Source organism: Lepisma saccharinum, chromosome 12, assembly GCF_977018435.1.
Source record: "Lepisma saccharinum chromosome 12, izLepSacc3.1, whole genome shotgun sequence".
In the NCBI taxonomy this organism is placed as follows: Eukaryota; Metazoa; Arthropoda; class Insecta; order Zygentoma; family Lepismatidae; genus Lepisma; species Lepisma saccharinum.
The window spans coordinates 16,046,557-16,061,480 of NC_139240.1; the positions used below are offsets into that span (position 1 = coordinate 16,046,557).

Genomic DNA, 14,924 nt, shown 5'->3' on the forward strand with positions numbered 1-14,924 from the left:
ACAGGAGGTATACTACATGGGAGTGAGGTGAGGCTGACATTTAGAGTCTTCAACAAACATCATTACCCCATTACACTCCAAGTCTCCCCAAGGATATAATAATAGTAATAATAAATTTGGCATAAAATTAGTTTATAGTGATTACATATTATTGTATACTAACAATCATAAACATAACAATAATTATTACGTACGTGAAGATTCATGTTTTCATGTTGCAGAATTGAATAGTTTCAAAAAATTCCCACACCACAAAATGAAAAATGCAGCCCCACGCTTGACCTCCCTTCACCCACGCAAAGCACAGGAACTACACAACACCGAGCAACACAACGCAGCAGACAGCCGAACCCCCCAATCACCACTTGGTAACACCACCTGATGATGGAAAGCAGAAAGCACAGATGACGACACAAGCCAGGAGAAACACACCAGCACTGCTAAATGGGAGAAAAAGCAACTACTGCCGCTCAGGCATAAGCGTAGAAGTGACACACTACCATCTCCGCTCTAGACACCGTACCCTCAGTCAATGAAGGCAGTGAGCTTCCAAAATTAATAAAAAAAAAACAAAAAAACTATCCAATTGTGCAATGCGGAAACACAAATCCTCATGTACGTAATACTTAAATCTAGGGATATGACGAAGCTCAAAATTTACCGATGCCGATGTACTCACTGATATTTTTTGGAACCGATACCGATTCTGATACATAAGATTATTCAACAGAAATGGAATGTTATTTTCAGCATGACAAAAATAAATTTGCTATGTACATTGCTATTGCATATCATATGTATATACACACATATATTCTCAAGAGATGCAAATGTACAAGAAAACAGTTATTTTTATTGTTTTTTTTTATTTTTTTTATTTTATCTGCGACATTTCATCCTGGTTCCCCAGAACTTTCTCAAGCTTGCACCAAGATACACATACAACACACAACCTCACATGGCTAGTCCCTCTACACTTGGTGTAAGCTTGAGGAAGTTCTGGGAAACCAGGACGAAACGTTGCATATAAAATAAAAAATCAATGCTGGTAGATTCAACTTGAGAAACACGAGTTTTGGAAGCACTTCTGGAAGTAACCTACTTCTTCTCTTATCGCAAAACTGTCCAGCAATACTGATCACTCGTTCACAGAATACTGATGCAGCAGTTATCCCAAGTATTTACTTGCCACTTGCTTCAGGTTTGGATACTCATTTTTGAATTTCCAATACAACAGCGGATCCTGATCACATGGAATAGTTGGTTCAGCAATGTTGAGGTAGGTTGATCTTCTGAATGAGTTTTTACAATAATTTTATCTTAAAAAATTCCAGTGATGAAGATCCATTAACCTAATTTTCAATGAATCTTACACAAATAAAATATAAAACTTATTAGAAGGTAAAACTCTAGAATTATCAGTACCAGATTAAATATCGGACTTTTGCCGATGCCGATAGATCACTTTCTGCCGATTTTCATACATCTGTAATCGGCTTCGGCACATCCCTACTTAAATCGCGTTTACTGCATCCATCATGAATTATAATAATAATTATTATTATTTCTATTCTTCAAGTTTCATCATGGCCTGACCCACCATATGAAAATTTCTGGGGTGATGCACATGCAGACACAAATTGGAGAAAAATAACTTTACTAACATTACTACATTGAAACTAGGACTTACCAAGTGGCGCACCACTTTCTTCTTCAGTTTATTGGTTTTGCAATATTTACAAAGCTTGGTAGACTGATCACTAGAATCCTTTACCTTCTCTCCAAAACACACAACAGTAGCCGCTTCGTTTACTGACATGTTGGCATTTACTGTTTTCACGATGAAGCTGATCTTTTGGGCTGAAAGTATGAATATATATCATTACAATAATATTTTTTTCTGTAATGAGAGTTCAACAGATTAGATGTTTAATGAATGATTTGTTTCTTCAAACAGCTTTTTTGAACAAACAAAAAATAAAAAAGGGAAATTTTGGCTTTTTTGCTATTTAATTTGCACCTTCTGTTGTTGAGTTTAGAGGTTTATAAATTCAGAATTTGCAAGCTAAATAATTTTACATGGTGTAGCAGCTAAGACCTTAGCTTCTCGTTACTTTAACGTGTGTGTGTGTGTACCAAATGGAATGCCGTTGTCTTGTAATCAAGAGGTAGTGGATTCAATCCCGGGTGAAGACATTTTGCATAATGGTTAAAATTCTATTCTAAAACTTTAAGTTCATTACTTATTAGCAAATTTGAGCATAATTGATTGAATTAGGATATTTTACTTCACGTAAAATGCTGATATCGTGACATATTTTTTGAATATATAAACTATTGCAATTTTTAATTCAGGTTCAGTTTTGGAAGCATAATTTTCAAGCTCCTCAATAGATAAATCTGTTATTTTTAGAAATAGCATCAACAGAAACGTCCAGCATAAGCAGATTATTTGCGACCTTTATTGCCTCTGCTTTGTAAATCTTTTCTTTGTAAATTTGCTTTCTTCGCGATAAAAATTCTACCAATATACCCAGTTCATCTAGTGATTCTTGATCGTCAATTTTTTTACACTCTCTCGGCCAGCTTAATCCTTCTTCATTATCCTCATCTTCATAATAACATCTTCAGCATCCTTTGATAACTTGATAATTCTCCTGCTATTTCCCATAACGTTTCACCTAAAATGATAACGTTCCCTGTGTTTGCAACAGTAAATAAGTTTCTAACTTCACATTTTTGTAACTTTTGGCTAATCGCGATGATGAGAATTAGTGAGGATATGATGAAATTGATGAATATGAAAAACATAACAAACATAGCCTAAACACATAAGGACAGCACACGACACAAGTCCCATAGAGGATTGGCCATGCGTCCAGATGCCAGAGCCCCATTAAATGCAATGTGGGGTGTACTATGTAGAAGTGACGTTGACAATTGGGTGTTCTGAGAAAGGGTCATCATTTACACCACTTAAATTTGATCATGAAATGAACTTAAAACACATGTTTGTGCTTCTATTTAAATGTTGATGTCATAAAATATAAAACAAATAATTAATATGAAACTATTAGATATTTCAGAACAATTAAAAACCTTTTACTTTTCACAGCATGAATGCGGAAGTACACCTAGTATGTGAATGCATACATACTCTGTTTAATACATAACAAGATCTGTTTGCTACAAGAGAGATTAAGATATAATTAAGCAGGATGTCTACTATCTCGTAAAACAAAATTACCGGACTTTACCATGATTTGGACACCTGATTTAAGGGGTAGACAAAAATAACTCTGGAACCAGCATTTTTTTTAATAAAAGCTAAGACAACTACGAGGGTCACTATTTATATTTTGAGCCTAACAATGAAAAAACAGGAATTTGGCATTGAAAACTGCTTTATTGTTTTTCGAAGTATTCTCCTTTATGGTCAATACACTTTTACATTCGTTCGAACCCTTTGTCAAAGCAGTTTTTCCAATCTTCTTGAGACACCTCCATAATATGGTTTTTGAATGCATCAACGGCATCTTCCGCCGACGAAAATCGTTGTCCACGCAATTTATTCTTGACATTCGGGAACAAGAAGAAGTCATTGGGTGCCAAATCAGGACTGTACGGCGGATGACCCATCAATTCGATTTTTTGACTGTTCATAAAGTCGGTTGTTAGACGAGATGTGTGACAGCTGGCATTGTCTTGATGAAGAATGATCCGACGGCGTTTGTTTGTTTTCCGTATTTGACCGAAGACCTCTGGCAAACAAATTGTTGTGTACCATTCAGAGTTGACCGTTCTACGTTCCTCTAAAGGCACAGTTGCCACATGACCAGTTTCCCGAAAAAACAGGTGACCATTTGTTTCGATGTGCTTCGAGCACGAACAACTTTTGTTGGATTGGGTTCATCTTGAAACACCCATACAGTCGACTGCTGTTTACGTTCCGGCTCATATAAGCACCACGATTGTATTTATTGAGCATTTGTTTGCACCAATTGATGCGAGCATCTTTTTGAGTTTTTGTCAAATTGTGTGGGATCCAACGAGAACATACCTTTCTCACAGCTAAATGATCATGTAATATTTTATATATGCTGGTGGAACTAATGCCTATGGTTGCCTCAATCTCACAGTATGTCACATGACGATCTTGCAATATTAGGTTTTGCACAGCATCAATGTTTTCTTGAACAACAACTTCGCGAATCTCGTCGGTGAGCGAATGGCGGCCACGATTAAATTCGTTATACCAGCGTTTCACAGTGGCAAAGGAAGGGGCTTCATCGCCAAATGTGGAAGTAAGTTGATCGATGCACTCTTGTCTTGATAATCCACGTCGAAAATCGTAAAAAATCAATGCACGAAAATGTTCACGAGTTAATTCCATTTTATTGTTGTCGCGCAATCTCCAAGGCAACATAAACAACGCAAATGAAGCTATTGACAAAACATTTGAAGTACGTTATGGTCAATAATGCCAGACGATGCCGTGCAAACGTCAAATCGCGCCTAACTTCAGTCAGTGTTGCCAAGGCTCAAAATATAAATAGTGACCCTCGTATAAATTCAACTAAGATAAAACTACACATTTTGAAATGTGACCTTAAAAGATCTAAATTATAAATTACTACAAGACTGGATTAAAAGTAATTAATCCTTGCACACTGGAGTGGCCTTCTTAAAGTATTCTACATACATGGCTCTACTGATAACAGCATGAATAACTATGCAATACAGGGTGTCCAGTATAAAAGATTTTCTTTTTCAAAAATTTAAGTTCACTTATGGAAATTTCTATTACCTTTTTTTGAAATAACAATTACAGTATATATTTCGTATCACGTGTATCATTAAATCAAAATAATAAAGCATGAGTTATAAATTTTTGCACTGTTGCTAGCAGAATTTTAAAATCTGCATCAATGTGGTATTAGAATGAATTGCATAGTTATTTATGGTGTTACCGATAAGAGCCTTCTTCATGAAGGCCACTCCGGAGCAAGAATTAATTACTTTACATCCAATCTTGTTAATTATTACATTAGATGTTTTAAGGTCACTTTTCAAAATGTGTAGCTTTTTCTTAGTTAGATCCATGGCCTTGTTAGCTTTGTCTACCCCTGCATTCTTCTGAAGAAGACCCTGTTATAGGGTGGAAACATTACGTTTTTATGTATATTTTTATGCTATAAAAGTTTGCCTTGGTCAGCATTTTAATGTTTTATTAACATGGAAACAAGGCTTAACAGTGTTATGCATTCTAATATATGGTCAATTATTCCATATTGCTACATATTTCAAAATTCAGCTAGCAACAGTGAAAACATTTATAATGGCATGATTTAATGATTCACGTGGTGCAGAAAACACACAAACGACAAAAACATATACCGTGCTTATAATTTATTAAAAATTAATTGAAATTACCTTAAGGGAAGTCACTTTTTTTTCAAGTGACATGGCAACTGCGCACCCTGTATTTCTTCAGATCCTATTTAAATTGTACACCCAGTCCCAATTAGTCTATCTAAACATAACATGGGTTTATGTCTTGCTTAAGAAGCCAGATGTGGCCAATCTTATTTCTTTCTGCCTCAGTTTGAGGACCATCATGCACTAGGCCAGTGTTTCTCAACTGTAAAGCCTCAATAGGTAAGTTAGAGCCAGTGGTCGACAAATAATTCAAATCTAATTTTATATTTATCAGCAAGTCTGGACATCAGGGGTAGACAAAACTTAAAATAATTCAGGTGTGAGCCCCCCGTTTTTTTTTTTTCAGGAGCCACCATTGTGTTATACATTTCATTTATTACTTACTACAAGGTTGGGTTAAAGGTAATTAATTTTTGTACTCAGAGTGTTATTCCTAAAAAAGGCTCTACTGGTAACATAAATAACTATGCAATACATTCTAATACATGACTGACTCTACCATATCACTGCAGATTTTAAAATTCAGTTAGCAACAGTGCAAAAATTTACAATGGCAAGTTTATGTTAATTTTTATTAAAAGGAGAGGTAACTAAATTAAACTATACATGTACAGCATGTGTTTCTTAATGGTTCTGTGTTTTCTCTATCACGTGTATCATTAAATCATAAATACTATTTCTAAGTATAGCCTCCTCAAAAAAGTTAGGAATATTGTTATGTTAGGCAATAGGTGATAGGCATGGTGGAATATGTCGGCGAAAAGACGAGAATGTCCACCAGACATATACCATGTGTTGTCGTGTTTATTACCTATTGTCTAACGTAATAATATTCCTAACTTTTTTGAGAAGGCTTAGAAATAGTATTTATGATTTAATGATACACGTGATAGAGAAAAAACAGAACCATTAACAAACACATGCTGTACTCATTACTTTAAAAAAATAAAAAAGTAATGGAAATTTCCATCGCAAACTCAAAATATTAAACAAAATTGAGCTGAATTTGAAAATTCAGATGCCAGGTGAAAGGTTTCAGGCACCATGATGACCATGCACTCTGTATTTTTCTACCCCTACTAGACATAATTGATCTATTACTTTTATAACTAAGCCATACTTTATTTACTGATATCTAATTTCAACGGTGCATATTAATGTGCAAAAATTAGAAAAATCCTATAGGTATTTACGAGTAAAATTGTAGGGATTGGGGGCATTGACATTTGAAGAAATGAATTTACCAGGTGGTAATTTCACTAAGGTTGAGAACCACTGTAATAGATGGTATAAATACCCTAGTGGCCCTTAAATAAAAGTATACATAATGCACTTAAAAGCCAGAATAGAAATATTTTTTGCTGAACACAAAGGTAAAGGAATTTGATACTACATTTTTAAAAGATGTATCAAAAGATTTTGCTTTATGTGCATGTTCCGGTTCCGTCTCATTTGTCTCACACCGATGATGCTACTAAGCTAGCGAAAATTTTGATTTTTTCTACTGTCCGGTGAGTGTTTCCTTTTACCTTCTTTGATTTTTACTTAGCCCTTTTGGCCCTCCTTGCTTTTATCCATAATTATATTAAAAGTATATATAAAAATATATCATAAAATACTTACGTTTCGTGAGTATCTGTTTTACGAAAGAACGACGTTTCGGGATCCCACTGTTCCCTTCTTCAGGTTCTCATTCTAGGCCAGTATGATCACTGCAAAGCCACGTCAATTAAGACAAGGATAGAGAAAATAGGCAAAACTCGATAAAAATGAATGAAAAGTTGATTTCATACCAACTGGCTCCATACACATAAAACTTCATGATCTATTCCTTTCCATAAAAACTCCAACTAATAAAAAAGGTCCGTAAAAAACTTTCACACACTAAACATGTTAAAACCCCTTCACAATGCCATGCTTGCCCTCACGACGTATTCAGCGAGTTGATCCAGTTCTACCTATTTCCTCTATCCTTGTCTTAATTGACGTGGCTTTGTAGTGATCATACTGGCCTAGAATCAGAACCTGAAGAAGGGAACAGTTGGATCCTGAAACGTTGTTCTTTCGTAAAACAGATACTCACGAAACGTAAGTATTTTATGATATATTTTTATATATACTTTTAATATACATAAGGTGAGTAAGTCGCACATGCCTTGAAAATGAGTGTGCATGTTAGTATGTCAGATTAAAATATTGATAATCATAAGTACATGGATAAATTATGAAAAGATAAAAATATAAATGAATTATATTACTCACATTTGCTCATTATATCCATTAGACTGAAATCATTCACCGGCACACCAAACAGTTGCATTTTGTCCTTCTGGAACTCCACCGTATCCCCAGCTGAGGTCTTGATAATGCCTTGATCTTTAGACAGCTCAACTATCTCTCCATTCAAGACTGTGCTTTCCTTCTTTGGCAGCTTCCAGATGCGAGTTGCCACCCAGTCATTCACCTCCATAACATCTCCACACTTCTCGGTTTGTTGGACCTTAACGAGCACGGCATCGAACACGGCCAAGTACTCATCTGGTTTGTAAGTGCATGGTAACTTTTCTTCACCTGGCTTTTCTATAATAAATTTGCTACTCTGGACGAAGATATTGGTAAAGTCTGCCTGTAGCTTCACGGTGACGATAAAGGACCGTGGCAGACATAGTTCCGTCACGAGACCTTCGTAGATTTTCCCAGAAATAAGCTCGTTTTCTTTGTAAGTGATGTTGTGGAATGTTGCAGTTTTTAAAGCATCTTCGTTCACTGGTCTTGCATTAAGTGCTTGTTTTACTGGTTGTAGATTTGGTTTCTTTCCAACCCAAGCAAGGACACACTTGTATTCTGCACCGCTTTGATGCGTTTCATCTAGCTTAACGTAGTCAAAGTTCACACGTGAACCAATGTGTAACGAAGAAGAAATGGGTTTATTTACAGGAAAACTCTTTGAATTCACATACAAGGCTTCTTTGTTGCAAAGTACTTTCACCAAGTTGCTTTTCATCATGGTATCAATAATTGCATCGTCGTTGCCGATCACATCAGTCACTTTACCTTGCTTTCCGTAATACACAACTTTCACGTCATCAACTGAGGGATCGTGATCTTCAGTGGATGAAGGCGAATCCAAACTATGCACGATCGGATCTGATCCACTCCAAACCAAGGTCGCCTTGTATTCAGCTCCGCACTTGTGGGGGCCATCCATCCTCACTGCATTGAAACACAACACCTCACCCACGTTAATTACTTTCATCACAGACACCTTGTTGCAAAGAATATTATTTATGTACAGAACACTGTTGTCAAAAACAACATCACACTGATGACTGGGGGAAACATATAACAGCAGGATTCCTTCAGAATCTGACACAAACCGAGTCACGTAACTGCAGTATCTGGTAACACTAGCTGGGCATCCAGTCTTCTTATTCTTTGAGGGGGCTGTCGTTTTTCCTTTCCTCTGGAACTTGGTTATCTCTTTCACAGGTTTGGGCTTTGTAACAGGATTTTCTGAAAATTAAGATTGAATCTTAAAATGAAGAATTTGTGAATGGTAACCTATTATGCATCTACAAAAGCAAATAAAAATTATGACCATACAAAATACTATCATTCCCAGGGGTAGACAAATACAGTGCACCTGAAAAATTTCACCTGGTGCCTGAATTTTCAAATTCAGTTCTAAAAATGTTTTTTTTTTCAATAATTCGAAATTGCTTATGGAAATTTTCACCACTTTATTTACTTTATTTTAAAAAAAAATTATCAGAACATGCATTTTCTTTTAATGTTTTTAATGTTTGTGAGTTTTCTGTATCATGTGTGTCATTAAACCACAATTATAAATTTTTGCACTGTTGCTAGCTGAATTTTAACATCTGCAGCAATATGGAAGAGTTGTCCATATATTAGAATTTATTACATAGTTATTCATACTGTTATACTGGTTGAGCCTAAAGGCCACTCTGGCACAAAAAATAATTACCTTTAATCCAATCTTATATTAATTAATAAATTAAATGTTTTAAGATCATATTTCAAAATGTGTAGCTTTATCTTAGTTGTGTGGCTTTCTTAGCCTGTATTAGTTGACTCCTGAATTAATATTGGTTTCGTCTACCTAATACTAGAATCCATGTTTTCTGCATATCAGGCAGATGTGATAACTACTATTACACTACATTACTGGTTTCCGTAAAATCTATTGTGCAAATATCTATGACAGACAGCAGCTATGTATTGTAATACAGGGTAATTCAAAATGAATGATATAACTTTACAGTTATTATGACGTTACTATTTATGATAGAAAATCAGACAAGGCATCAATATAAAGAACTCTGGAAGTTTTACTCACATGACTCACATTATAAAGATTCAACATGGGAAACATGTGTAACGTGGAAAAGGTCCAAACGATAATCAAGTACTTGCTATGCATGAGACAGCAAGTCGCTGTCAACGGTTTCGAAGTCACTAACAATTCGCAGTTGTAACTTTGGCAAATCTTTAGGAAGGATGAAACATATGGATTACTACCGAAAATCATGCAGAAATGTCTTTGCACCATTGTGATTGAATCAGTTCACGATAGCTCCAACAAACAACACACCTTCTACTGGTCATTACCCATTTTGTGACACTGGCGATCCTGGTGGAGCATCGACTAAGCAGAATAAGCCCGCTAAGTGGGAATAAAACTTTCATTTTGAATTATCCTGTATTTACCACATCTGCCTAGGATTAAATTTGAGTCGCAACACAAAACAGCTCTTTCTAAAATTCACTGAACAAGCAGTTTAGCCAAGGTTTGAACCTTGTACCCCAGTATTCTCACCAATAATATACTCTGGAACCACACAAAATATTGCAGCACCAACAGACAATGGCAAGATTTAAAGTTCAAATCTTGGTCAAAATTATTCAGAAATGTCTGCATTACTGCAAAATACCAATAAAATATATAGTTATTTTAAGTCTATGTGCAGTCATGGGCACTTCTGGGTTGTAAGGAACCCACTGAAAGTCAATGCTTTTGATTGATTTGGTGTTTTAAGTCCACTTTATGCACAGTAAGGCTAATTAGGACTGGACCTAAGGTTTAAAGTGGAATCCAAACCACTATGTGACTCTACCGGGTATTGAACCCGGCACCTCTTGATTACAAGGTGACGACATTACCACTATGCCATCAATACTTTTGTTACAACCCAGTAATGTCTACAACTGTACTTCATATGGTCTCCAATCTTATTGGACTGAATAGTGACTTAGTAAATTCAACAAAATATTCTGTACATTGGATTGATTGATTGATTTGGTGTTTTAAGTCCACTTTATGTACAGTAAGGCTAATCGGGACTGGACCTACAGTTTAAAGTGGGATTCGAACCACTATGTGACTCCACCAGGTATCGAACCTGGGGCCCCTTGTTTACAAGGCAACGACGTTACCACTATGCTTTCAATGCTTTTGTTACAACCCAGTAGTGTCCACAACTGTACTTCATAAGGTCTCCAATCTTATTGGACTGAATAGTGACTTAGTAAATTCAACAAAATATTTTGTACATTGGATATTTAACACTAAGTGCCATGTGTGTCAAATTGATACACACGGGGTCTCCTATCGTAGAACTTGCAGGCAGCATATATAGTTCTTATAGCTCATTTGAAAACAAAAAACAAATGTGTGTATCATGTACTTTGTTACTACACAGTATGTATAATTTAGGGTTGCAACATACCATAAGTGAAAATCTGGGATGCCACTGATTGGAAGTCCGTTGTGGGCTTGACCCAACAAAGTGGTATGTAAGTACACAAATTAATTATATACACCGAAACTGCTGTGGGGTTCTAGGGATGGTAAGGTATTTCAGAAACGATTTTGAAGGATTCGCAGGAAAATTAGAAAACCGAGTTGTAGCTTAACTTTAAAGTCGCAAAAATTAAAGACTTAAAAATAATTTTTAGAAAACTATTTTGTACCTCACGTAATAGGTTCATGTACAGGAATGTTATTAATAAATAAAGAAAACTTGGGTTCAAAAGACAGATGGATTTTATCGGCTACATCATCATGTTTTCCTGCATAGTTATATTCCATGCATAGCAATGAAAGTAACTTAATAGAATTTTGATTGGCCTGCATTTTGATGTAACAATGGAAGAGAATCTTAAATGAAACTCAACACCTCAAACAGGAAATAAAAGTAGTATCAGTGAAGTGCACTGAGGAGTAGCTAGTCTAGCACAGATAGATCAATCAATCTCGCATCTTTCACTATTTTCAAATCACAATATTTATTGTCTTGTTAAAGCCACAGTTCATATGCAACACTTTTTATTCTTTACGCGCTTCTCGTCCCTTGGTGCGATCCACGGGCAAAGTTGGCCTAGCTTGCTCTTCCTCCGCCTCATCAGTTTCAGGTAGAAACGGCCGCCTGAAGAAAAAGGGAAGAATTCTGCCTCTACCTCCCTTGCCCCCTCGCACCCCGCTGCAATGGTTGAAAGCCCACACTTTCAGGTCCACCAGTCTATCTCCTATAGGACAGATAGGGGATTTGTTTCCCTTCGATTCCTTTGTAAATCCTCTAAAGAACTCAGGGGAAAATTTTCTGCAGTACTTACGTTCTCTACACTTACATCACAACTTTTTACACGTTGTACAATATGTATGTATAATATGGGATGTAGTTTTATTATTTATGAAATGGGAAATTGTTATGTGTAGACAATATGCTTTCTTTCTTTTCTTTTCTTTTTTGAAATAGGGAATATATAATGATTAAATTACAAATATGTGTTCGGGCTCTCTCTCACTCTCGGTTAGTAGTGTTTTATTTTTTATACTAATCTATTGGCCTCTAACAGTCATAAATACGGATGTATTTATTTGGGCAAGAGAACGTGCGTTCATATTGGTTGGTTTGGTTTATTTTACTTCGCTTTTCTGCCACATTTGGTTATCGCGAAAATGAGGATGAGTGATGATATGATGAAATTGATGAAGGGACCTCATATGACCAATCCAGGCCAGGATTCGAACCTGTGATGAACGCCCATTCTTGTTCCTATGTGTTGTACTCTGCAGTGAATAATGAAATAATTTGGAATGAAAATGTATCTCAGAACCCAAAAGGGCAATTGGATATTATTGAAGAAACTACAAAAAGTGTGTTTTGTTACCTGTTTTGTTTCTGTGGACTTAAAACACCAAATCAACCAACCGTGAGGGAGTGGTTATCACAGCGCGCTACGACACCAGGAGTTCTGAGTTCGAACCCAGACCTGGGCATTGGTGTTCTTTGTGTTTGTCCCTTCATTACTTTTATCGTATCATCTTCACAATTAACCAAATGTGACAAAAAAGCGACGCTAAGTAACTAAAATGAAATCAAATCATTGATTGATTGCTTGATTTGGTTTATTTTACTTTGCTTTTCCACCAGTTTTGGCTAATCGCGAAGATGATACGATAAAATTGATGAAGGGGGACACATAAAGAATACCCATGGCCTAGCCGAGGTTCGAACCCAGGATCTCTGGCTTAGTAGTCAAATAAAATAGTTTTTTTATTTTCGAATGGCGGTGGGGGTTATGTGTACTTTTTTTTAAGTACTCATTCATCATTTTGCAATATTTTCCTGTCTTTGACATTATAATTTTTTTGAGAATACTGGATCCTAAATGGGGGAGGGGTAGGACCCACACCAACTCCCCCTCCCCTTCAGCACACCACTGATTGCTACCCCAAGTGTCGACGTCACCGCATGTCAATGAGTAGTATCATTACTAACTGTTGTCAGCAAGTGCATTGAGCAGTGTCACATTAATGCATTCCGAAAACACTTTTGGCATGTCACGAGAAATAATACTATTCTAGCACTGTCCCGGAAAATCTGGGATGTATAGCAACCCTAGTATAATTATTATACACACAGCCTGGGGAAGAAGAAATTTTAAAAAGTGCATTACACATGTCCTGTACATAATAATTAAACACACCATCAAAATAGCTCCAGCCTCCCAAAAGAAAATGCAAAATTCAACCTGGCAATTGAAGTGTTAATGTAATACATGTATTGTAACTAAATAACTGTTCTGAATAATTTAAAATTTATGCAGGTTCAGTTGTAGATATTGGTACTAGTCAGGCCTGGGCAAACCAGTCTTAGTTGCAAAAGAGCATTCTCATATCGACATATGGAACTCTGTGCTAGCCAAGTTACAGTAGCATCACAAGGGAGGCAGAGACAAGGGAGCAGCATTGTCAGACTTAGGCTCGCTTTAGCATTTTTCTTAACATTTATGGCATGACCAAAATGCTACCATGTAAAGTGAAACATTTTATGACATTTCAGAAGCTGTGACATATGTCTAAAGTGGGCCTTACTCATGATAGACACAAAAACATTGTCAGAAGTTACACACTGAAGAAGTTCCTTGCTTTTTGAGGAAGTCTTACAGAAAAGGGGGGGAGGGTGAGGAGATGTTAATTCCCAGTAAATTAACCAGTGTTTTATGAATGTCTTTTAGTCCGGCTCTGTGTTGCAGTGGTTAGTGCAATGCACTACAAATAAAAGGACCGTAAGTCCTTGATAAAATATGCATTGTTATATTTATATCGTATGTGGTTAATTGTGGCGATGAGAATGAATGCTGGGCAGATGAAGTTGATGGACATTCATGGCCAGCCTAAGATTTGAACCTGGAATCTTTGGTGGCCATAGGCCACAAATTCTGCTCCATGGATGATGCATTATTATGAATCCTCCATTTATTTCATCCATTCATCATCACTACAAATTGCACAAGAGGTAGAAAAGCAAATTAAATAACGAAAATAATAATAGTAATAAGAAACTTATATTTTGAAATCTTGATTGATTAATTTATTTTTATTTGCTTTTCTGTCACTTTTGGCTAATGGAGAAACCACGTGTAAAAGCATGTTTCTCAGGATTCTTCCATTTTTCGGAATATTTTGCAAAGCAGCGACGTGCCTACGTCGCATTGCCGAACAATGTGGCATGGTTTTGGCAGAGATCAAGAGTGCAACTACCATCAAGGTAGCCATAACATCGGCATTTGTCAGAAAAGAAATGGAATATAACTTTCTCAAAAATAGTTTCCGATGTATGAATTGTGAACAGGCATAACCCACAAATTAAAATATTAAATGCATGGCCATGAAAATTAGCACCTTGGCAGAATTGTGCTGGTGCCACATATGGGAAAAGCAAAGCAACAGCAGGATAAAAGTTGCTGTTTCCCCCGCAATGTGCAGCAATGCCAACTGGGCTGCATTGCCTAGTTCAAGCGTCAGACCGACATCTCTCTGGGGCACCCATCCCTGACCTTCTGAGCAAATACTGTCAGTTTGTATCACAGGATTACAAAGACCGACTCTAAACAAGATCTTTCATTCTCTTAAACCTCCAAGCGTACGGGGTTTGGTCCGACATGGCAACAGCGTG

At 36.4% G+C, this 14,924-nt stretch overlaps 1 protein-coding gene across 5 annotated transcripts in view; it reads right to left on the reverse strand.

Moving 5' to 3' along the window:
* The window catches only part of LOC145996577 (uncharacterized), a 106,528-nt gene that overhangs the window by 62,911 nt on the left and 28,693 nt on the right, over positions 1 to 14,924 (reverse strand). For all 5 annotated transcript variants that reach the window (XM_083133086.1, XM_083133087.1, XM_083133084.1 and 2 more), the window contains 2 exons: positions 7,702 to 8,952; positions 1,691 to 1,860 (listed from right to left, as the gene is read on the reverse strand). In XM_083133086.1, the coding sequence (XP_082989212.1) occupies positions 1,691 to 1,860; positions 7,702 to 8,952 (1,421 nt within the window). The remainder of the gene's footprint in view (positions 1 to 1,690; positions 1,861 to 7,701; positions 8,953 to 14,924) is intronic.